The following is a 26424-nucleotide window of genomic DNA, read 5'->3' on the forward strand; positions in this document are numbered from 1 at the left end:
TACCTATGTTTTGGGCCAGGTGCAAATCCCACAGAATCTCAGCACTTTGAGAGGCCAAGGTGTGCAGATCACTTAAGCCCAGGAGTCTGAGGCCAGCCTGAACAACATAGCAGAACCCCGTCTCTACAAAATATATAAAAATTAGCCAGGTGCTAGTCCCACCTACTTGGGAGGCTGAGGCGGGAGGATTGCTTGAGCCTGGGAGGCAGAGGTTACAGTGAGACGAGATGGCACCTCTGCACTCCAGCCTAGATGACAGAGTCAGCCCCTATCTCCCCCCCCAAAAAAAAAGGCTACCTACGTTTGTTAATTCCATTCCACTGAAATTTTTTTCTTAAAGGCAAAAAAAAAATTAGAGCTCTTGCCTGATTATCCAATAACAATAAAAATTAGAATGGATCCAGTCAATACAATACTAGCAATAAGTTGTCTATGTTATTCTTAAAAGATTAACCTTTGCTATCTTAAAATGCATTTCAAAGCATGCTTAATATATTAAGTATTGTATCATAAAACAAAAAAGAAGCCTGTTAAGTGCTTGAAGCAGTTTACACATGCAAAGTAGTCCTTAACATGAAGAAATTAAATTAATATTTTCTTACATCTAAAAATCCATGTCTAATAAAAATCTGGGATTCCAGGAAGAAGGTGAAAACAGAACTTCCCTGAAAACACCTAAACTTCAAGTAAAGACTGTAGATTCATTAAAATTCAGTCAGTCATCCAAAACCAATATGCTCTTCCTGTTGATGTAAAACTTAATTTAAAAAAAATCTGTTTGAGGAAATAGTTAGCCAATGTTGCACTATAATTTCAGAGAGAAACCCATCAGTTATAATAAACTCATATATTTTATAGTGAAAAATCATACTAACATTATTTATTGTAAGTTGCTTGGTGTTCAAACCTTACCTCTACTGGTCAAATATTAAGTTCATAAAATCTAAAAATCATTACACACAAAAAAAAGAGATCGGCCAGGCACAGTGGCTCACGCCTATAATCCCAGCACTTTGGGAGGCCAAGACAGGCAGATCACCTGAGGTTGGGAGTTCAAGACCAGCCTGACCAACATGGAGAAACCCCATCTCTACTAAAAATACAAAACTTAGCCAGGCATGGTAGCACATGCCTGTAATCCCAACTACTTGGGAGGCTGAGGCAGGTGAATCACTTGAACCCAGGAGGCGGAGGTTGCAGTGAGTCAGGTTCGTGCCATTGCATTCTAGCCTGGGCAACAAGAGCAAAACTCCATCTCAAAAAATGGAAAAAAAAAAAAAAATGCAGAGACCTCTAGTCATATATATGTATATATGTTTATATATACATATATATGTATATAAATATACACGTTTATATATACATATATGTATATAAATATACACGTTTATCTATACATATATGTATATAAATATATATACATATGTTTATATATACATATATGTATATAAATATACATGTTTATATATACATATATGTATATAAATATACATATGTTTATATATACATATATGTATATAAATATACATATGTTTATATATAAACACATACGTATACAAACATACATATATATTTATATATGTATCCTTATACAAAGATGTATATATCCTTAAACAAAAACTGAGCACAGAAATAAGCCATCCCCAAAGTTAACTTCCAATTCTCATAAAACCAGTTCTAAAAAGAAAAAAACAAAGCAGCAATTTTTCAATTCAAAACCAGAAAAGGAAAAAATGTGGTTCAATCTATTACTGGTAATTTACAAGTTACAAATATGTGAATATAGAATTGAATTAAAACAAAGTGGTGACATTTTTTCTGAGTAACGTTACTAACAAATATTGAGAGACATCAAAGATCTTGATTGTTTATATAAGACTCTAAATATACCACCTATACTTCCTCTTAAAAAACACATGCAGAATTAGGTTTTTTCCAAAGTGGCAACCTCATTAAATAAAATGAACGTTTTTCATATTGATGTTATTATAAATGTGAAAGACTAATTTCCTCTCAAAAATAAATCCAGGCCAGGTGCAGTGGCTTATGCCTGTAATCCCAACACTTTGGGAGGTGGAGGCGAATGGATCACCTGAGGTCATGAGTTCGAGATCAGCCTGGCCAACATGGTGAAACCCCCGTCTCTACTTAAAATACAAACATTAGCTGGGCATGGTGGCGGGCGCCTGCAATCCCAGCTACTTGGGAGGCTGAGGGAGGAGAATTGCTTGAATCTGGGAGGCAGAGGTTGCAGTGGGCCAAGACGGCACCATCGCACTCCAGCCTGGGCAACAAGAGCAAAACTCCATCTCAAAAAAAAAAAAAGTAAATCCAGTGGAAACCCCAATTTTAAAAAACCACTTAGTGTCAGCAAACTTACATATTCCTATTGAAGACTGTAATCCTAATTTAGCTGTGTCTCACAGTATTACTAGAAATCTTTAAAAGATAAAATGTCAGCATTTACCAATCCCAGGCTGCACATAAAAACATCTATCATGTTGCAAGACCTTCAATCCTGTGGTATTTTCTATCTTTTGACACGCTCTATGAGCTCTTTAACATAACTAAGGCCCATTTATTTTTAGTTCGAGGATTGAAAACAAAATTAAACTGGTAGTACATTCACTAATAAACTTAGTCACTAGCAATTTAAAACACTACCCAACACATACCCTTGATATAGTGACCATTTTATCTTTACCCTCTACAGGTACCCTTTACATCAGAGTACCAGAAATTCCACTGGCTGATGCCTACCAGATTATTGCCTTGGGCACTGAGCTTTAAATTAAAGCTCAAAATAAAAATCCATCTCCATATCAATGAAAAATACTATTTTTCTCATGCATGAAATCAAGCTGCAGTCTTGCAGATTACTGCTTTTCCTACATTATCTTGCATAGTAGGCGCACAGCAAATATTTGCTCAAAAACATATTGTGTTCTTCCTGTATACAAGTGATATTGAATATAATTCATGAAAACTAGCAACAAATTAGATTATTAAATGACATGTGGAATAATGACATAAAAATGTTCATGAGCACATTCACAGTTAACTATGATCTTCACAGTTAACTATGCGGTCCCCCAATTAGAAGCAGAAGTCAACATAAGTGCTAAGAGATTCTCAAGGAATTAACCATCTACCTATTTGGGTTCACTAAAATTTCCAGCTTTTTTGTTTTATTTATATTTTTGATAAAAAGTAAGGAAGAGGATGGCTCCCACTATTGTATAAATATGGTTCTATGTTCCTACCATACATAACAAAACTCAAGTTAAAATTTACCAAATTCTGGGGCCTTCTGTTGTGAATACCTAATTTTTAAAAAAGAAATTGTCTACTAATGCAGCTTTTAAAACATCATCAGGGCTGGGCTCGGTGGCTCACGCCTATAATCCCAGCACTTTGGGAGGCTAAGGTGGGCGGAGCACGAGGTCAGGAGTTGGAGACCAGCTTGGCCAACATAGTGAAACCCTGTCTCTACTAAAAATACAAAGAAAATTAGCCAGGCGTGGTGGTGGGCTCCTGTAATCCCAGATACTCAGGAGGCTGAGACAGGACAATCGCTTGAACCCAGGAGGCGGAGTTTGCAGTGGGCCGAGATCGCGCCATTGCACTCCAGCCTGCGCGACAAAGCGAGACTCTGTCTCAAAAGAAAACAGCAACATCATCAAAAGAAACTTACAATGGGCAAAAGCATATTATTTCTTACACAATCCAAATGCAGATTGTCAATACAATTAATTTTGTGATAGATTCAAAGGTTGTTCTGTAATATTCCCATTTCCAGCAACGTTAACTAGAAAATTGCAATTATACATCTTTGGGAACTCTGACATACTGTCAATATTTGGACAAGTCACGTAAGAACCAAAGGGCTGTACTTGGAAATCAGGCATCTGCCATGTAAGCACTTGATAGGGTGATAGGGAAAATTCTTTGGCCAACTAGTTGCATCTTAGGTCCCCTGGGTTCCAGTAGCTGCTTGTTCTCTTCGTCAAGTGTCAAGGTGAGTTACCTTTTCCATCCACATGTGGAACTTCTCTGTCTGCCTCCGCATCTTGGAAAAACAGCTCGTGGCCTCTTCTAGGACACTGCCTGTACAGTTCCTATCACACAGTACCCCTGTCAAGTAATCCTGTAACTTCCCTGGGTGCTCCTTCAGATCCCCCAGCATGACTGAAGGCACCTTTAAAGACACTGAGGCCATTTCATAAAACATTATTGCTTCAGAAATTGTATTTTTATTAAGACACACTTACTCAGGAAAATTACATAAGCATTGCTAAGAAGAGCCTGATAGATCCAGCATTCATAGGCAGTGATTAAATTCATTAATCAAAGTCACTAATTCCAAAAAAATAAAATGACTAACATTATCATTTTTCATAGCTTTAATATATCTACCTGGCAGCATGTATTCTGTTACTACACAGACTGAATACAACTGACTGAATCTTCAATAGTAGTTTCCAACCTTTGCTGAACAATAAGAACTGGAGTGGCTTAACAAATACCAAAACCTAGGGTGGCTCCAAGGCTTCTAAGATTTGTTTCGGTTTAAGCCCCCAGGTGATTTTAATGTACGTCCTTAGTTGAGAACCACTACATTCTTGAGTGTTTTAACTCCTTTCACTTTAAAATTCTAAAAAGTTGTTTTGTCAGCTGGCCCATACTCAATCATTATACAATCACTCTCAGGTGATGATTCTTACCACACAAAAGATCGGTTTTAATTTTTTTTTTTAATTCTTATGGAAAACCACATGAAGGAGATGATACAGAATACCTCTAGGTCAGCTTTTACAAACTCTGGTCTGTGTAAAGTGTTAAAAATGCATGCCACACACACACACAAAAAAAATGTAGTTAAGTTTGGGGTATACTACAAATCACATCCTTCTCCTCTGGAGAGCACACTCATTAATGGCTGAAGTGCCCTGTGGTTTAAAACAAAAGGCATCTGTTAACACATAATCCAGCACTTTCCAAACACCTGAACATGTGTACAACTATTAATACCCAGTAGCATAGTGGTCCAGTTTACGATATGGTTCCATACATATATAATTTCATCCTTGAACTAGGCTAGATCATCTTTGGTTTGGGTCTCCTACAGTTTGGGTCTCTACTAAAACTAACTATATTGAACTCTTCATTCTAAGGGACCTAATAAAAATGTTACTTCCTCAGATCATTCTTGACTACACTAACTAAAATAGCTTTTCTACGCCATTCCTAATCAATCTTTATCTCTTATATCCTGCTTTATTATTATTCACATCATATATCCCTACCTGATAGCATACGATGAATTCATTTATTGTCTCCTCATGAAAGATTAAGTTCCATGACAACAGAGACTTCTTTCACTGTTGTATCCCCAAAGCCATGGACTAGGTGCTCAGATACTTGGTGAATAAAAGAATGATTGATGGAATCAACCAATCTTGGCCTTATACCATCAACCTACATCAAGAGTCTTATAAATAATGCTCTTATGGAATGCTCTATTGAGCATTTGTTAAACTAATTTGTGAAAACATGGTCTGCTTTATCACATAGTGGCCTTTTATGAAGATGTAAAGAGAAGTTTCCCATGTCTCACTATCAAATATAACTGTGTTTCTCCCAGATAAAAAAGAATGTTTAAATCAGTCAGGCCACCTATTTTCAATGCCTAAAAGGCTGTGAGACAAACATTTAGCCCAGTTCTAACCAGCAAACAAAAACCTCATGAAGTCAGTCACCAACCTCTGTCTAATTTCATATTATTCCTTTTCCTCTGATTACTCCATCCCCTACGCTGTCTTCACTTTTTAAAAAAGTTTTGTTTATATGAAAACTCCCTCAAGAAGGACATACCTTTCCCCAAAGGTTAGTATGTTTAGCTTATGGAAAAAAAGACTAAATGAAATCTAAAGCTTAACTTCCTTTAAGCCCCATTATAAGTGCTGGGCAAACTTAAGCATAGGACAGGAAATTGGATGGCTCCTTTGATCTGCTTTAGATTCTGGCATTACTTATTTCTCAATGAATACTAAAAACGGGTATTTAAAAGCTGAAAACGGTATAAGAACATTTATGCTGGGGGCAGTGAGATAAGTTGTAGCCTCGTAAAGATTCCTACAAGCAATAATCACTGATAAGCAAGACATTTTGAGGCCTTAAAAACAGGGACCACTTATGCATTTATCAAAGCCCACAGAACTTACAACACCAAGAGTGAACCCTAACAGTAAACTACAGACTTTGGGTGATAATGATGTGTCAGTGTAGGTTCATCATTGTAACAAATGTCCATTCTAGTGCAGGATGTTGATAGTAGGGGAAGCCGTGGCTATGTGGGAGAAGAGGGTACATGGGAACTCTCTGTCTCCTCTGCTCGATTTTGCTATGAACATAAAACTGCTCTAAAAGCAAAATCTATTAAAAAACAATGACAAAAAAAAGGGACCACGTTCTCACCTTGAACACACACATGCTCTTTTATTAACACTAAGATATATCCTATTTTGAGAAAAAGACTTTTGCTTTTCCTTTTACAAAGTTAATATAGGCACTCACTTCAGGAAATAAGAAAAGCAGGCCAAAAACAGTATCTTGGTGCTTTAACATGAGAAATTGCCAAAGGATACCCACCGGTAAGACTTCAAAGCTTTTTAATTAACATCATCCAGACCTTGTAGCATATAGAAAACCACATTTAGACATTGCATGCTTTTCAAATAATCGCTTAAATGAAGTAAGAGGGCACTTAATGCTTGTTAATTAATATAGAACTGTGCTGTGATTTATAACTAATGTAATTTCAAAAAAACCAGGCTCCACCGTTTAGAATCTGATATCCATTAGCAGTAAGAGAACTTAATTGAACCAGACTACCAGTTTCACAGTGATCAGATACAGGAAACTTAACATATCACTGCTTAACTGAGCGGTTCTGAGCCCTGGCTACTCAGTGTCATCACCTAAGGCCGATCATATAAAAGTCATCGGTTTTAAAGCTGATGCCTGGGGTCAGACCCCAAAGATTATGATTGAATGGGGCTAAAGTGGGGTCTGGGCATCAGACGGTTTAAATGCCACCCAGCTGATTCTAATACATAGCCAGATTGAAAACCATATGTATTTTACCCACCTGATTTGCATTTACCAATCTGAAAACAGTTTTTACCTGATTATTCTGTGTCAGTGTTTTGTTATCAATGTATTTTGTGAGCCTCTTAAATAGCTACCAAACTACAACCAGATTACAAAAGGCTTAAAATAGGGACATGAGGCTTTCAGCCACTGAAATCATTTGATATTCAATCTAGGAAAAAGGTCAATTACTGCGCTTCATGGATTCACTATGTGGGTTTGGGATCTTCAACCATGAATCCTCCTCAGTGCCTTATATTTAAAATTTGCCAAGCAATTAAACCCGCAAAAGGTTAAAAAGCCTCAAAAATTAGTAAGAAAAAACACGTCAGAAGAAAAATGTGCAAAGAATATGAACAGACTTTACTAAATGAATACAAATAGCTAAATGTTTTTCAACTTCACTAGTGATCAAAGAAATGCAAATTAACATCAAAATACCTTTTTTTTTTTTATTTTTTTAATGGAGTCTTGCTGTCACCCAGGCTGGAGTGCAGTGGCGTGACCTCGGCTCACTGCAACATCCACCTCCCAGGTTCAAGCGATTCTCCTGCCTCAGCCTCCCGAGTAGCTGAGACTACAGATGAGCGCCACCACGCCCGGCTAATTTTTTTTTTTTTTTTTTTTTTGTATTTTTAGTAGAGATGGGGGTTTCACCATGTTGGCCAGGCTGGTCTCGAACTCCTGACCTCAGGTAATCCATCTGCCTCAGCCTCCCAAAGTGCTGGGATTACAGGCGTGAGACACCACACCGGCAAGATATCATTCTTCCATCAAATCAGCAAGCTTTTAAAAAAAATTAATATTCAATAGCAAGAATACAATGCATGAACACTGAAGCTCCTGGGTGAAATAAACTTATTTTTGTTTTTGTTTGGATTTTTTTGAGACAGAGTCTCGCTCTGTCACCCAGGCTGGAGTGCAGAGGCTCAGTCATGGCTCACTACAGCCTCTGCTTCCCGGGCTCAAGCAATCCTCCCACGCCAGCCTCCGGAGCAGCTGGGACTACAGGCACGTGCTGCTACGCCCGGCTAACTTTTGTATTTCTAGTAGCGATGGGGTTTCACCATGTTCACCAGGCTGGTCTTGAACTCCTGGCCTCAAGTGAACCACCTGACTTGGCCTCCCAGAGTGCTGGGATTACAGGCGTGAGCCATCGCATTCAGCTTAATTATTTTTTAAAAGCAGTATGGCAGTATGTGGTCAAGAGCCTTAAGTGGTCATACCCTTAACTCATAACAGCAAAAACTTAAAAGAGCCCAAAGGACCATTAGGGAAGTTATTTTTATAATTAGCTAAATTATTCAAAATCCATATGTTCTAGGGAGAATATTTAGTGTTCTGGTTAAATGCTCAAAATGCAATATTAAGAGGGAAAGGACGATATATGCAATACCCAAATTTTGTTATATATCATGGAAGACAACATATTCAAATGTTAACAAAAGCAGAATTGTGGGTGATTTTAACTTTCTACTTCACATATTTCTATTTTTAAAACTTTCTACAAAGAATTTGTCACTTAAAAATATTTTTTAAATTTCTAAGCAAGAGTTAACTGATCAAGCATAAGAAGTTAATTATCTCTACCAGAGAAAAAACTATGAGGTAAGATGATAGCTTGTCATGATGCAGCTCACTGCATAAATATGTATGGTGAGTAATGGGTGCTGAGATTCTGTCTTGAAGTGGGGCTGAGCTGGTCTAGCCTGGCTGCATGGATTGAGAATTCAAGTAAACTTAAACAGCTGTCCTCAGTAGCCTCAATGACATTCTCCAAAAGAAATCAGATTTTCAAATGCAAACAAACCAAGACAGCTGACTCTTACCTACCATGAGGGGTATTATTTTTGGAACTTCAGTGTGAATAGGCATTTAACCACAAAGCAGGTCATTAAAGACAAGACAAGATAAAGCTACCCTGTATGGAGGTCCACTCTGCTAAATATTTATGAAAAACAGTTACTGGAAAAACTTCTCCCCACTGACCATGTACACCAATGCACGTATGTTAGCATGTTCAGAAAATTAACTTTTTCAAACTGAATGAAGGCTAATGTCCATTATTTACATTAAAATAAAAATCCCTCCAACTACAGATTTTATAGAGCTAGTCTCAAAACTGCTTTTACAGAGAAACTGGAACCCCATGAAAAGTAATGCGCTAATCATAAAACTGCAGAGAATGATCAAAGCACAAAAAGATAATGCATAAAGAAACCACTTGATAATGGCCGGGCGTGGTGGCTCACGCCTGTAATCACAGAACTTTGGGAGGCCAAGGCAAGCGGATCATGAGGTCAGGAGATCAAGACCATTCTGGCCAACATGGTGAAACCCTGTCTCTACTAAAAATACAAAAAAATTAGCTGGGCATGGTGGCGCATGCCTGTAGTCCCAGCTACTTGGGAGGCTGAGGCAGGAGAATCGATTGAACCCGGGAGGCAGAGGTTGCAGTGAGCAGAGATCGCGCCACTGCACTCCAGCCTGGTGACAGAGCAAGACTCGGTCTCAAAAAAAAAAAAAAAAAGAAATCACTCAATAAAAGCCTTGATACTCAAGATAACCATCACATAGTACTTTTACATGAATTCACTATAAAATATTATAACTTTACTATAAAATGCTCTTTACTCATCTCTAAGTCTGCCAAATGAAAGTACTGCCAGCATTATTTTGATATGATACCTCCAAACGGATTCTTAAAACATCAATATATTTCCAAAAACTTCAAGGAGAGATGATCTAGTGCCGATACTAAGCTGCCTGTCAGTTAACTGCTAACTTTAAAAAATCGTCATAAACAGCTGTTGCCCAGACATCAAACTCAATTAAAGTATGATCATGCACTATGCTGGTCTGCATTATTAATTATTTGCACACTCTAAAAGAAAATGCATTAACAGTTACAATTATTTGGCATAAGATAACATTTAGGATTAAGGTATTACGATATCCTAACAGGAATTATTTAGGATAACGCCTTCAACTTTTAAGCTGAGCCCAAACAAAAGCTTATAAAGAGCATTTTCTGAATTACTAAATTGGTTGTACCTTAATGAAAGAGTATGGCAATAATCGGTTTTTACTTTTCCACTTGGTTTCCATTCTGTGTAAACAGCTGAATTAACATTCTGACATCCAAGAGATTCTGTTAGGCCCATCCAGCTTAAGTTCACCTGAATGTCCATGTTGTTGAACTCAAGTCAGTTCATCATTTATCCTACCTTTACAATTTATGCAATTTTTCGACAACTGCTCTTACTATAACGTTGAGTGTGCCTCCTCTCTTCCCCAAAGTCATAAGGTGACTCAGGAAACTGAAAGATACATCACTGTTACATTAAAAATTCACAATGTCACAATTTTTCAAGAGACAATAATATGGACAATTGAAATGAAATTCCTAATATCTGAACTCTAGGTTGTTCCATTTTTGCTGCTTTGCATAATTCCAGTAAAGGTCATTCATACCTGCCTTATGGGAATGGCACCTCCCAAAACTGCCAGCACACACAAAGGCAGTCACATACAGTGACCCTGTACCTCAATCTACCATTTGATTCTCCAGGATTACCTTAGAAAACTATGTGTATTTTCAAAAGCCACAAACTGACTAAATGGTGTGAACAATAGAAACCAAATAGATTCAAATTAATTTACTTTGGTGTTCAGTTAGTACACAATTCAGAAGAGACAAGAAACAGACCACTGGTGTTTTAAGTTTTAAGCAGTAGTCAAGATACTCAATTAGAAAGATTAGGAAAATATGAACAAAGCACGTCTAACCTATTTAAGCAAAACAGGGAAAGTGCCTATGAAGACATTTTTCAAGCCACCTTTCAATAGGGTTCTGACTTTAAAGAGAATTTTGTTTACCCACCTTCTTCCTTTCCATAGAAAGGCAAAGTATTGGGGTAGTTACATAAAATCCTGTTTAGTAAGTGGAATTAAGTATTGTATTAAGAGTTCCATCAAGGTCTTGATTAAGAGGTTAGAACAGGATATAGGAATACATAATTTTACAGGTATTAATAAGGTTTTCTTAAAAATATTACTACATGTAAAACTAAAATATATACCTAAAACCTGCCTTAGAACAACCCCAAAGTCTGTTTCTCTCATGCATTTAACTGATGAGCTTCATTGAAATCCCCCTCCCGGTAGTTTTATTACAAGGAACAATAGCACAGGAATCCAACAGAGATATTAAAACAGTAAAAAGCATTTCTAAAGATCGTTTGAGACTCATATTTGTATTATATGAACGAGACTTATTATCAGAACTTGAACACCTATAAAGTGCTTTAAAACCAATCATTCTTGTTACTGAATTTATATAAGTTTGGGAAGCTATAGATTTCATTAACCAATATGATTTCTCTTGAAATATTCTTTGTATATCAGCAATATGCTGTCTTCACATGTAGAAACAGAAAGCTTTCAGAAAACGAGAGAAAAAAAACATAGTCACCCATAAAATTTTAGAAAACCCGAACTTGCCCCTCTTCAATGTGGCAATAAACAATACTGCCATGACCTATTCAATGCCATACAGTTTACAAAATGTTTCTAATCATATTGCAAGAATCTCTTGGATAATAAGAATTCACTACTTAAGAACCATTCAGATACATCTTTCTTCCACTATGAAATCTCAAGACCGCCTTTGTATTATAGTACACAGTGCCAGATGCAATAATAACGGGGAAAGCAGATTTACCAAATATGTAATAAATTACAGACCCTTATACCAATGAGAGCTAGAACAAGCAGATTTCTAACAAACTTTTTTAAAACCTGGAGAACTAATGGGAAATTTTTCAGAAAGACATTCTTTTCAACGTGGGGATAACAAGGATAACTAGCTTCTCATGCATTGAATATGGGGGAAAACACATAAAACTACTGTTTTTGGAGGAAAAATTATTAGAAAACTTTAACAAAAGATGGAATGTGTTATTTCAGACACTATAAGCTCGAGTGCAGTGGCTATATAATAAAGCAAGGTGCCTATTCCTGAGGAGAATGTACTCAGTAATGATGCTGAACAGTGAGTATTAAATCTAAGCAGTGCCAAAAAGGCAATGATTGGGAGTTCAGGTAATGTGTTAGAGTTGTGAGAAATTCCATTACTTAAAAATAATCTTGTCCCTATCATTAACCATTTAATTTTTTTTTTCCTGATGTGCTAAAGTGCACTGGAAACCTCAGAACAGGTTTTATAAATTGGCCATGTCTTGTTAATAGACTGCAGTCTTCAAATTTACACAGAGCTGCAGGTCTCCTGGATTTTTTCAAGTGTCACTCATCTAACTGAGCCTGACAGCTGAGAAATGCCATCAGGTACTTTACAGTCAGTTTAAAAAACATCCTCTACCTGGTATCTCTGCAGTGATTGTCTTGCTGCTCCCTGAAACCTCTTCATCATCATCTGATGAGCTCGTACTTGAGTCACAAGTCAGGTCACTATCACTGGTACTACTGTCCTGCAGCAGGTTATATTTCTTCCTTGCAGCAGCCTCCCGTTTCTGCCTCAGTAGCCTGATCCTCTCCTTGTGCTTTTGGCTCCGATGACCTTTAACCTTGGCGACTCGGCCATTCTGTTTATCACTGGATTGCCGGTTTTTCTTGGCAGCCATAGTGGATGTTTCACTTTCAGATCGGGACCGCCTAGACTTGCGCCCAACTGTGGCACCAGACACTCCTGAAGGGTCTCCTTCTACTGCCGTTTCTGCCTGAGAGGGTTCATTCTCTTCTGCGGAAGACAACGTATCTGAATCAGCCAGGTGACCACTAGAGGAAGGAGAAAGCATGCAGTGATTAGAGGAGTCACTCTCATAAACTCGGCCAGTTGTAGGCTTGTCACTCTCTGTGGATGCTAACTGAGACTCGGAAGAGTCCCTTCTCAGTTCCATCAACAAGCAGGGCATTGAAGAAATAACTGTAGAATCCGCTACACCATCTTTCTGAACTTGAGATTCCAGTTCTACAGATCCATCTTCCTCCTTGGCTGTCTCTTGTTCAGATGCTTTTGGTGGGGCTTCGGACTCAATGAGTTCTTCGACTTTTCCCACTGCCTCCTCCATCTTCATTTCAGAATTTCAAGTTAAATCATGGAGTAGAGTCTAGGAAATGATATCAAAGATGCAACAGGAAAGCAACCTGTACAAAAACACACAAAGTCAATAAACAGAATGCCAGATTATTTAATCAACACAACATGCCTACCTTTCTAAGTGGGTGGGGCAAAACTTACCATTACACAGGCCTTTAAAATATATATATATATATATTATTATTATCTGCTTGTTTGATCAACAGTCAAATTCAAAGGACTTAATACCGTCAAAATCTAAGCATACTGAGCTATTAAAAATGCCATAATATTAATCCTCTAACTTGCAAGGCCAACATGTAACAAACATTTTCAAGTTTACAATTTTATTTAAAGTGTTCTAGAAAGAAATCTTCAAAACTCTGATATAATTAATATGCACTCTGACTTTGATATAAATGAAAAAGAATGCTTTAAAACTAGTCTAGAAATGCATTACCTGGAATGACTACTTTTACATTCAAATCCAAAAAGAAAGGAGGTGGAGTTACAATAGAGAATTACAATAGAGTTACAATAGAGAATTATAATGGAGTTACAATAGAGAATACATTCAAATCCAAAAAGAAAGGAGGGGAGTTACAATAGAGAAACATCAAATGTTTTTGTTTGTTTGTTTGTTTTTGAGACAGGGTCTCACTCTGCCACCCAGGCTGGAGTGCAATGGTGCAATCTCAGCTCACTGCAACCTCCGTTGCCCTGGCTCAAGCAATTCTCTTGCCTCAGCCTTCCAAATGGCTGGGACTACAGGCGGCACAGCACCACACCCGGCTAATTTTTGTATTTTTTGTAGAGACAGGATTTCACCATGTTGCCCAGGCTGGTCTCGAACTCCTGAGCTCAAGTGATCCACCCACTGTGGCCTCCCAAACTGCTGGGATTACAGGATTAAGCCACTGTGCCTGGCTACACTTATGTTTAAAAAACAAAAACACAAACACACTCCAACTACATGCATTTGGCAAATGAGCAACCAAATACTATGCATCCAACTTGTCTGCAGTCCCCTCAATAGGAGTTGCTCTAGTGAAGCATTAAGATGAAAGGCCAGAATCTGATGCTTCCTCAATCCTAACTAGCTCCCACATACCTCATCATGCTGAATGTGAGTCTGTGTTCAAATAGATGTTTTATCCACAATGGTCACTAAATACAGAACCCGGAAAGCCTAGTATATTCTGTGAATGAATTAAGGGGTTTAAGGGAAAATACTCTACACCCATTTTACACTTTGTATGCTAAAGTTAGAACCTAACGCTCTACCACCACTGTGAGTGATACAACTCCAATTAACCATTCAGGTACAGGATATAATATTTAACCTCAAAAGCTGATGACCTATACAGTTAAGACCTTACTTAACATTGCCAACAGGTTCTTGGAAACTGAGACTTTAAGTGAAATGACATTTAACAAAACCAATTTTTCTCATTAACCTTATAACTAAAGAACATCATTCAAAGACCATTTAAAGTTCCATTTAAAGTCGTGGTTTCCAAGAACCTATTGAAAATCTGGTGGTTTTTAAAGAGGATGCTAAATATGGAAAGCAAGTAAATACCTTGCCCTATATGTGTTACATTACAGAAAGCAACTATCATGTCCATAGGTCACAGACACACATAACCGTTATTCTATACAGTAGGCTAGGTGCAATATGGCATCTCCATCATCTCACTCCATCAAGTTACCTTGATAGTTCAATCTACAGCAGACAAAAACCAGGAAATATTTGAAAAATCCTTTAAAACAGATCTAACATGCCAAGCCCACTTTCTGCTTAATACAAACATAAATATTCTATATACCTGTTTTGTTTTTCATAGCCCTGTTCTCAGCTGTTGATAAAACAGGCATTCTGATTAAGTTTCCTTAACTCATTCATGGAAACCAGAACATTCATGGCCACTGAAACATTTGTTAATTTAAAACAATCGTAGGCCAGGAGTGGTGGCTCACACCTGTTATCCCAGCACTTTGGGAGGCAGAAGTGAGTGGATCACCTGAGGTCGGAAGTTCGAGACCAGTGTGGCCAACATGGTGAAACCCCATTTCTACCAAAAATACAAAAATTGGCCAGGCATGGTGGCGAGTGCCTGTAGTCCCAGCTACTCAGGAGGCTGAGGCAAAAGAACCGCTTGAACCTGAGAGGCGGAGGTTGCAGTGAGCCAAGATCGCACCACTGCGCTCCAGCCTGGGTGACAGAGCAAGACTCCATCTCAAAAAAAAATAATAAAATAAATAAAAAATAAATAAAACAATCTTGTGTGTAGCCTACTTCACAAGCGTATTTGTATCAATTATAATACTAATGTTGGAGGCTAAGTGAAAATCAGCATAAATATTTTTTCTGGCACCATTACAAAAAAATGTAACACCTCTGAAAGCCAACAGAGGGAGTAACAGTTAAACCAACGGAGACCGTTATAAATAAAGCATGCTGTCAATACAAACACGAAATAAAATATTCACAGATACAAAATACCCCCAGGTATGAGGAATAAACCCAAGTTCTATTTTTTAAGCCAGTCAAATTTAGCAGTGGGGGGGACCAAGATTTTCTAACTGAATAAAAATGAGAGTTAATTCTATTATGGAGATTCAAGTTGTATATTCTGGAATAAAGATTATTCTTAAGGCTGGGCGCGGTGGCTCACGCTTGTATTCCCAGCACTCTGGGAGGCCGAGGCAGATGGATCACGAGATCAGGAGTTCAAGACCAGCCTGACTGAGATGGTCGAACCCCATCTCTATTAAAAATACAAAAATGAGCCGGGCATGGTGGCAGGCACCTGTAATCTCAGCTACTTAGGAGACTGAAGCAGGAGAATCACTTGAACCCGGGAGGTGGAGCTTGCAGTGAGCCGAGGTCCCGCCACTGCACTCCAGCCTGGGCGACAGAGTGAGACTCCATCTCCAAAAAAAAAAAAAAATTCTTCTTAAAGCTAAAATATCTGAGAAAATATACTCAGATGGAATTAATGTCAGCTATATAGGACAAGCATCAAAAGTCTCAATTCGTGAAAGAAGGCAGCACTGGATATTTTCGAAGTACATAATACAGCATCAGACTAAAAAGTAAATTTGTTAAAATGACCATACAACTCTTGTTTCTTCAAGAAATAAGCTGTGTGGATACACAAGTAAATCTAGATTGTTTTTCCCTGTTAAAAAAAAATGACAATATGGCACATCATTCAATTTAATGATTATCTTTCATGTTCCATAAATTCGAGTGTTAACTGAGATTTAATTTCTACTACCTAAATTAGTAGCCAGTATTGCAGTCAAAACCACTTAAATATGATCAAATCAATCACAAAAGACTAGTATTGACCACAAACAGGACAAAAGTTAGCTCATCATGGTATGTTCATACAATGTGGCCAATAAAAAAATGAGAAAGCACTTTATATAGAGGTAAGAAACAGTTCTCACGCAATTTTAATGAAAAAAGATACATTATAGCATTTATGTAAATAAATAACAAAACTATATTTACATGAGTTTATCTGTAGATGCATAGACTCTGGAAAGATATTTAAGAAAATATTAATACCAGTTGGGAAGGAAAGCAGGTGAATAAGGGAACAGGAGAGGACAGTGCTGTATGCAGTTTTGTATCTCTTGAATTTGTAATGTATACAAGCATTATCTATTCAAAAATCCACTCTGACATAAAAATCTTCTGAAGAAAAAGAAGTTGTGCTTTTCTTGGGCCATTACACTAGACTACTCTTTGGGTCAAGTTTAGTCAATAAATTCTACTATGCTTTCTACCTATAGTGGAATTTTGCTATAGTTAATTAAATACAGGAGAAAAAAGTCACAGAAAGTGAAAATATAAGCTCTGACTAAACTCCCTTCAGTGAAATAAAAACGAAGTGCCCTAACCACAGGGGGAAATGATGTCATACATAAAGATTAATCTTTCCACACGACCAGATTATTTACTGCATATATTGTTTTTGGTCAAGGGGAAAAAAATAGGTTTTTCTGGTAGGAACAGTCAAGTAGCTAGCAGTATAAAATGATATAATTGTCAAATAGGAATTGCATCACATAAATGGCATAAAAGGCTATCAACCCTCTGGGTTAATGTTGACAGTAAATTTATATTCAGTGAAGTAATAAATACACAACATTTTTCCTACTAGAACAGCACTTTCCCCCATGCTGTTCTTCCCTCCAATCTAAATGCAACCTCCTCTACATGAGTACTAGAGCTCATCCCCTTCTCATTTCCCTAAAATCTTACATTATTGATTATTCCTTGGCTCTCATCCACCTGCCACACCCAACTGGACCATTCATTCATTTTTGAAATCCTCCTTTGACCTATCACCTTCAATCTCACATCTCCCTCTCCAGGTATCATGCTCTTCTTTCACAGTCAATCTTTTTATGAGAGCTGTATAAACTTCTATTTCCTTAACTCTCACACTCCCTTCTGCAACCCAATCCAACCTGACATCTCCTTTTATCAAATCAGTGGAACAAGCCTAGGCAACATGGCAAGACCCCATCTCTACAAAAAATTTAAAAATTAGCTGAGCATGGTGGCTCATGCTGTGGTTCCAGCTACTGGGGAGGCTGAGCAAGGAGGATGCCTTCAGCCCAGGGGGACAGGGCTGTCATGAGCCGTGTTTGCAACAGTATGTTCCAGGCTGGGTAACAGAGCAAGACCCTGACTCAAAAAATAAACACAAAAGCAAAAAAACCAGTGGAACATTTATTACCAGGGTCATTAATTACCTCCCTATCTCTAAATCTAACATATTTTGGCCCTAATCTTACTTAATATTTAAGCAGCATTTTATGCCTGACGACTCTCTCTGCTCTTTAAACCAATTAATGCCTTTCTTTGGTTCAAGGTTTCTCTATTCTTCTGGCTGGTCCTTCCCAATCTACTTTGTAGGCTTAACTTCCTCTACCAAATCTCACGATTTAATACTAGGTCTAGGTCCTTTTCCCATCCACCAACGTGAGGTTTTTTTTTTTTTTTAAAGACAGGGTCTCACTCTGTCGCCCAGGCTAGAGTGCAGGGGCGCCATCGTGGCTCACTGTAACCTCTGCCTCCTTGGCTCAAGTGATCCTCCCGCCCCAGCCCCCTCAAGTAGCTGAGGCGAAAGCCACCATGCCTGGCTAATTTTTGTATTTTTTGTAGAGACGGGGTTTCACCATGTGGCCCAGGCTGCTTACAGACTCCTGAGTTCAAGTGATCGACCCACGTTGGCCTCCCAAAGTGCTAGGATTACAGGTGTGAGCCACCATGCCTGGCCCAAAGTGAGCTCTTCTAAACCCACATTTTCCAATACCATCCCTAGACTAGTAATTTTATTTCTCCAACTCAGATCTCTGAGCTCTATACCAGTCCACCCAAATACCCAGTTGACATCTGTATTTAGATTTTGGAAAGGTACCACAATCACATCATATCCAAATCCAGATCATCTCTGGTCTACCCCACTCTACTCCTCCTCTGGCTTTCTCTAGCTCAGTAAATAGCACTACTATTGCTATTATCTCAGTTGCTCGTGTCAAAAGCCTGAGTTATCCTTGACAATGCCTTCTTCTTTGCTCACTGCATCCCATCATTTAACACGTCCATCATTCACTAACTGCTATCAATCCCACCTCCTTAATAGTTTTCTAGTCTGTCCACTATTCTCCATATCCGCTGTCACCACTCTAGACACAACCTCCATCATTTATTTATCATCACCTGTCTCTTCAAACTCAATCTTTCTCCCGTGCACCAACCTGTTCTCTACACAGCAGGCAGAACAATATTTCTACAAGGTAAATATGTTATCTTTATGAGAGAAAGTATTTTTTTTAAGTACTAGAAGGTAGGGTAGAGGAGGATGGGTAAAGGAAAGTTGAGATTTATCTGATGTTTTTCTCTCCCTTTAAAAGGGGATTAAATATTGCTTTTTGATCAGTGGTGAATGTGGAGGAAAATAGATTATATGCAATAATCTGAAAAAACAGGTTGTTGGCCAGGCACGGTGGCTCACGCCTGTAATCCCAGCACTTTGGGAGGCCGAGGCAGGTGGATTACGAGGTTAGGGGTTCAAGACCAGCCTGGCCAACCTAGTGAAACCCCGTCTCTATTAAAAACACAAAAATTAGCCGGGTGTGGTGGCGGACGCCTGTAGTCCAAGCTACTCGGGAAGCTGAGGTGGAAGAATCACTTGAACCCGGGAGGCGGAGGTTGTAGTGAGCCAAGACCATGCCACTGCACTCCAGCCTGAGTGACAGAGTGAGACTCCATCTTTAAAAAAACAAAACAAAACAAAAAAGATGGTTAACTATGGACAATGAAAATGAATTCACTTTTTAGCCCTTGTACTCTTTAAGAAACTAACATGACAAAAGATGCGTACAGCTCAAAGAGTTAAACCATGGAATTTAAGCAGTATACAGTGCTCAAACAGGAGAGAGGGACTATAAAGTATAAAGCTGAATGAGGCTACTTGTGAAAATCTGGAAAAGTTTAGAAAGTTCATATCAGACCTCCTTCTTGGTCAGCAAAGCTTAATACAAAGTGAAAAAGAAGGCAGGCTTGGGGGTTTGTAAAAAAAAAAAAAATGGAGAAGTATTATAACATCTGCGACAGAGAATCTGACAGAGATTAAAACTGCTGAGTATAATAATTCATATAGTCAGAACAATTCACAATGCTCAATTTCCAAACTATGGGACCATTAACACAAACTTAAGAGGGAAAATGTGATTGCTTTCCCCTGCTCAAAACCCCTCCCCACCTTTCTAGTTTTCATCTTGGACCACTCACACCCTAGCTCCCTCCAACTACCAAGAATGTCACATAAAAAGTGTTTTTTCCAGATCTCTGGCCTTTCACAGTCATTTTCATTTTGTACCTATCCTCTTGCCGGCTACCCTTCAGAAATTAGAATAACCCTTTGGTAATGATACAGGCTAATATTTTTAGCCTTTGATAAAATTACATACTAATACTACCCCTATGAAATGCATATTACCCATATTATCCTCCTTCACAGTACTTTGCACAATTTTAGTTAAGTAACTGTATACTGTAACTGTCTGATGTCCATTCCACATACATAAGGACACATTAAAGATTTAAGAACAGAGCCGGGCATGGTGGCTCATGCCTGTAATCCCAGCATTTGGGAGGCCGGGGTGGATGGATCAGAAGGTCAAGAGATCGAGACCATCCTGGCCAACATGGTAAAACTCCATCTCTACTAAAAACATAAAAATTAGCTGGGCAAGGTGGCACACGCCTATAATCCCAGCTACTCGGGGGCTGAGGCAGGAGAACCGCTTGAACCTGAGTGGCAGAGGCTGCAGTGAGCCAAGATCACACCACTGCACTCTAGCCTGGTGACAGAGCGAGACTTCATCTCAAAAAAAAAAAAAAAGATTTAAGAACAGAAAATCATATAATCAACTACCATCCCAGCTGATTTATCTCTACTTGTAATACGCAAAACAGACCCTAACACCAAAAGTATTATCAAGAAAAAAGGCATAATTCTAATTTTGCATGGACTAATAATAAACATTATAAGAATCTGTGTATGTTTTCTCTGGATTGCAAATTTCTTAAAGCATAAAGCAAGGTCATCACTTAAGGTGAGGATGAATGAGGTAATACTGAAGTTGATCAGAGGACTAGGTGTGAAACAGTACCAGGAAAGTGAAGGAACCAGGGAAGTACAACATAGTATAATACAACTTCCAGGCAATAGTAAGGGCCCACTCTAAGGATTGTAGCCATGAACTTAAAGACTGGTATATAGGTATGTTTTTCTCCTTTCAAGTTCAGCTGCATAAATCCAAGTGCAGAGAAGGTAAAGGTTGGATTTAACCAGAATTTTAGTTTTGCCCAACAAGTAGAATGAAACAAGAAAGAAGCAAGAGTGTATGCAAGGAAATCATTCTAATGATCACATCAAGAAAGTACAGAGCACTAAAAGTGGGGTAGGTCAATGGAATGGACATCCCAACAGAGCCAAAGAATGCTGAAATCAGGGTACTGTAAAGAATGAGCTAGAGGCCGGGCGCGGTGGCTCACGCTTGTAATCCTAGCACTTTGGGAGGCCGAGGCGGGCGGATCACGAGGTCAGGAGATCGAGACCACGGTGAAACCCCGTCTCTACTAAAAATACAAAAAAAATTAGCCGGGCGTAGTGGCGGGCGCCTGTAGTCCCAGCTACTCGGAGAGGCTGAGGCAGGAGAATGGCGTGAACCCGGGAGGCGGAGCTTGCAGTGAGCCGAGAGCGCGCCACTGCACTCCAGCCTGGGCGACAGAGCGAGACTCCGTCTCAAAAAAAAAAAAAAAAGAATGAGCTAGAAAGATAGAATCCAAGAGTGTTGTGAATGAAACAGATTATGGAAGGGTTACAGTTATTGATAACTGACAGGATCTAAAACAATGCTACTGAAAGTGTTGTCTGTAAATCAATGTCCACCTGCAGTGAAAGAAGTATAGAAGGCCAGGCGCCGTGGCTCACGCCTGTAATCCCAGCACTTTGGGAGGACAAGGCAGGTGGATCACGAAGTCAGGAGTTCAAGACCAGCCTAGCCAACATGGTGAAACCCTGTCTCTATTGAAAATACAAAAATTAGCCGAGCACTGCGGCACGCGCCGTAATCCCAGCTACTCGGGAGGCTGAGGCAGGAGAATGGCTTGAACCCAGAAGGCAGAAGTTGCACTGAGCCGAGACCACACCACTGCACTCTAGCCTGGGTGACAGAGCTAGACTCCATCTCAAAAAAAAAAAAAAAAAAAAAAGTATAGAAACTGAGTAATTACTGAGAAACTTAGAGCAACTCTATATTGTTACAACAATCAAAATCAGTACTTCAACTTCCTAGTAATCGATTTTTATCATATGTTATAAAATAATCAATCCGCAGTGGACTAGAAATAAAAATATACTGGTCCTTCACAATGGATAGTTCAAAAAGCACTGGTTAGGTACAACCATGGAAGTAGGTGACTGAGGTAAGGTAGTGGACAAAATCTTACAGGAGAGTTCCACACAGAACTTACTGAGTAGTGTCAGAAGGATCACTTATGTGTGCACCGAAATCAGTAAGAATTGACCAGGTGCAGTGGCTTATGCCTGTAATCCCAGCACTTTGGGAAATCAAAGTGGGAGGATCACTTGAACCGAAGAGTTCAAGACCAGCCTGGGCAACACAGTGAGACCCTGTCTCTACAAAAAATTTAAAAATTAGTTGGGCATGGTGGCGCATGCCTGCAGCCCAGCTACTTGGGAGGCTGACGTGGGAAGATGGCTTGAGCCTGGGAGGTCAAGGCTGCAGTGAGCTGTGATTATGCCACTGCACTCCAGCCTGGGTGACAGAGTGAGGCCCTGTCTCAAAAAAATAAAAATAAAAAAAAAGGTCTGTGGCAGAGAGAGGAGGAGAATGAAGAGAAGTAGGTTAAAAGGTACAAACATACGGTAAGGTAAAAGAAATAAATTCAATGTTTGATAGCAGGGGGAAGAAAACAAAACAAGGACTGTGTTTTAAGTATCCCCAACAACTCAGTTGAGTGATTCTCAAAGAGTTAGTGTTTAATGTCTGAGATGAAATGATTATTTAAATTACCCATAAATGAGATCAAACAGTATCAGTAAAGTCAGATCTGAGAGAAGATATTTCAAAGAGAGAGGAGACAAGGTTTCATCACAGATCAGGGAAGTTCTCTAAAAGAGAAAAAATGGGGCTGAAGACCACTCTTTGGGTGACTACAGGTAGACTACAGGAAGAGTAAAAGTTTGGTGGTAGAAGCCAAGCAGCGGCTCACCCCTATAATCCCGGCACTTTGGGAGGTAGAGATGGGAGGAGGATCTCTTAAGGCCAGGAGTTCCAGACCAGCCTGGGGAACACAGTTAGACTCCATATCTACAAAAAATTTAAAAATTAGCCATGTGTCATGGTGCATGCTTGTAGTCTCAGCTACTCAGGGAACTGAGGTGGGAGGATCACTTGAGCCTCGGAGGTTGAGGCTGCAGTGAGCCATGATCATGGCACTGCACTCCAGCCTAGGACACAGAGCAAAGAAAAAAAAAGAAAAACAAAAGTTTGGTGGTAGAGAAATAATCAACTTGGATTTGGACTGGATAATCCTCATAACACAGGTCTCTACTGGGGGCAGTGGCTCATGCCTGTAATCCCAGCACTTTGGGAGGCAGAGGTGGGAGGATCGCTTCAGTCCAGGAGTTAAAAACCAGGCCGGGCGCGGTGGCTCACGCTTGTAATCCCAGCACTTTGGGAGGCCGAGGCGGGCGGATCACGGGGTCAGGAGATCGAGACCACGGTGAAACCCTGTCTCTACTAAAAATACAAAAAAATTAGCCGGGCGTGGTGGCGGGCGCCTGTAGTCTCAGCTACTCGGAGAGGCTGAGGCAGGAGAATGGCGTGAACCCGGGAGGCGGAGCTGGCAGTGAGCCGAGATTGCGCCACTGCACTCCAGCCTGGGTGACAGAGCAAGACTCCGTCTCAAAAAAAAAAAAAACCAGCCTGGGAAACATGGCAAAATCCCACCTATAGAAAAAAAATACAAAAACATTAGCCAAGCATGGTAGCACACACCTGTAGTACCAGCTACTAGGGAGGCTAAGGTGGGAGGATGGTGTGAGCCCACGGGGTCAAGGCTGCAGTGAGCCATGACTGCGCCACTGAATTAAATAATGCCCACCTGGGCAACAGAATGAGACCCTGTCTCAAAAATACAAAACAAAACAAAACAACCCACAGGTCTCAAAAATACAGAAATACAGATTTTGACATCATTGATATAAGGACAGATGATGGCTAAATACATCAATTCATCCAGGGAAAAACCACAGTGAACACAGAAGAGACTTTAACAGAAATTAAAGTTCAAAAGATGTGAACCAATTGTTTTCATATATAAACTGATAGGCAAGGAATTATTTTTGGAGGGAAATAAGACATACTCGTAAAACACAGAAAACATTCCTTCTCGAAATGCTCTTTTTTGATTGTTAACAACTTCCTGTAGACTTAGATTGTAAGAAAGGACCATGATTAATGGAATCTTACCAAAGTCCAGTGTATATCACAATTTATCTATCCATTCTACTCGACAGACATTTGTGATTTTTTCAGTTTGGGACATCATGAGCAATACATTCATGAAAAGTTTCATACATGTCTTCTTGTGCATGTTTGCACATGTTTCTGTTGTATATATACTCAGGAGTTAATACAACTCCTAGATTAAGTCATAGAATATGCTTATGTTCAGCTTTACTAGAAAGTTTTCCCAAATGCTTCCATCAATTTGTCCTCCTGCCAACAATGTCTGAGAGTCTCTGGTTTTTTTTTTTCATGCTTTACCAACACTAGCATGGTTGGTTTTTTGTTTCAGGCATTTATTTTAGTCATTCTGGTGGAAGTAAAACAGTATTCTCTCCAAGTCCATCATATCTAGAAGACACATGATCTACATATTTCTATTTCAGTCTCCAACAGAAAAGAAAATGGCAGGAATATCAGATCTAGTTTTCTTTTCTTTTCTTTTTTTTTTGAGACCGAGTCTCACTCTGTTACCCAGGCTGGAATGCAGTGGAGCCATCTCTGCTCACTGCAACCTCTGTCTCCTGGGATCAAGCGATTCTCCTCCTTCAGCCTTCTGAGTAGCCGGGATTACAGGCACCCGCCACTATGCCCAGCTAATTTTTGTATTTTTAGTAGAGATGGGGTTTCGCCATGTTGGTCAGGCTGGTCTCAAACTCCTGACCTCAGGTGATCCAACTTCCTCAGCCTCTCCACACAAATATAGTCCACACAATCTCTCCAAACAAATATAGTCTCTTCCTTCTCTATAATCCCTCCAATGACACTAATGTGGCAGTTATTTGAGAATATCTTATTTCATCCTTAACTAAAGTGCCTAGCTCATGCTAACTACGCACAAATAAATGCCTTTCCTATGTTGAATGCCTTTTCTATGCTACAAGTACATGGGTGCTAGTAGGGCACTTTTCAGCTAGTGTGCATGCTACCCAAAAAGGGCAACCAGATCCTGAGGAAATTACAACATTTTTAATATTTTGCAAACTATCAACAAAGTAAGAAAAACTCAAAGTGTACCTCCCAACACAGACACAACAGTGAGCTAAAAATTGGATATAAAACAACCTAGAAATACTAGAGTTGTCCTGGGAGCAAATACCATACTAGCTTGAGAACAGAAGATTAAGCTTTAGGCCAGGGCAAAGTTAAGAAAACTAGATCTAGGCCAGGCATGGTGGCTCACGCCTGTAATCCCAGCACTTTGGGAGGCTGAGGAAGGTGGATCACCTGAAGTCAGGAGTTCGAGACCATCTTGGCCAACATGGCGAAACCCCATCTCTACTAAAAATACAAAAATTAGCCAGGCGTAGTGGCGTGCGCCTGTAATCCCAGCTACTCAGGAGGCTGAAGGAGGAGAATCATTTGAACCCAGGAGGCAGAGGCTGCAGTGAGCAGAGATCACTCCACTGCATTCCAGCCTGGGTAACAGAGTGAGACTCGGTCTCAAAAAAAAAAAAAAAAAAGAAAGAAAAGAAAAAAAGAAAACTAGATCTGATATTCTTGCCATGAGTTGGGACCCTCACAGTAGCTTACACCACTAGTGAAAAGGAGATCTAGGGGAAAAAAAAAACACCTGCCAACAGAGGGCTTACCAAGAAACTTGTAGGTCAATGCTGGGAGATCAGAACTCAGAAAATTTGATTCTACTTCCTTATTATTACTTGGATCTAGAATTCAAATTTACACTGTCCACGTGGTCAAGAAACCCTGAAAAAGCAAAGAAGTCCACAGTGAAGGAAAGCATCGTCTCCCTAGGATCTCAGAATCTCCACCACATAAATTTAATCAAATAGAGTTTATAGGACAAAAGAAAGTCCAAAATGGACAAAAAAACAAGTCTACTTCACAGAGTCTGTTGAAACTACAAATACATATTCAAACCCGCAAGGAATCATCCTACACATATTTTTTTGAAAGCCTATGTGAAAAGTATTTCAAAATTAAAAAAAAAAAAAAAAGCGAAGGTCAGGCATAGTAGATCACGTTTGCAATCCTAGCACTTTGTAAGGCCAAAGTAAGGAAGGATCTCTTGAGCTCAAGAGTTC

The 26424-nt window shown here is 39.2% G+C and overlaps 1 protein-coding gene across 4 annotated transcripts in view; it reads right to left on the reverse strand.

Moving 5' to 3' along the window:
• Positions 1-26424, reverse strand: part of ARK2N (arkadia (RNF111) N-terminal like PKA signaling regulator 2N) — a 93843-nt gene that overhangs the window by 38015 nt on the left and 29404 nt on the right. For all 4 annotated transcript variants that reach the window (XM_058438401.1, XM_058438400.1, XM_032152400.2 and 1 more), the window contains exon 2: positions 12533-13317. In XM_058438401.1, coding sequence (XP_058294384.1) covers positions 12533-13247 — 715 coding nt within the window. In that variant the 5' untranslated portion in view covers positions 13248-13317. The remainder of the gene's footprint in view (positions 1-12532; positions 13318-26424) is intronic.

Source organism: Hylobates moloch, unplaced genomic scaffold, assembly GCF_009828535.3.
Source record: "Hylobates moloch isolate HMO894 unplaced genomic scaffold, HMol_V3 SCAFFOLD_5, whole genome shotgun sequence".
In the NCBI taxonomy this organism is placed as follows: Eukaryota; Metazoa; Chordata; class Mammalia; order Primates; family Hylobatidae; genus Hylobates; species Hylobates moloch.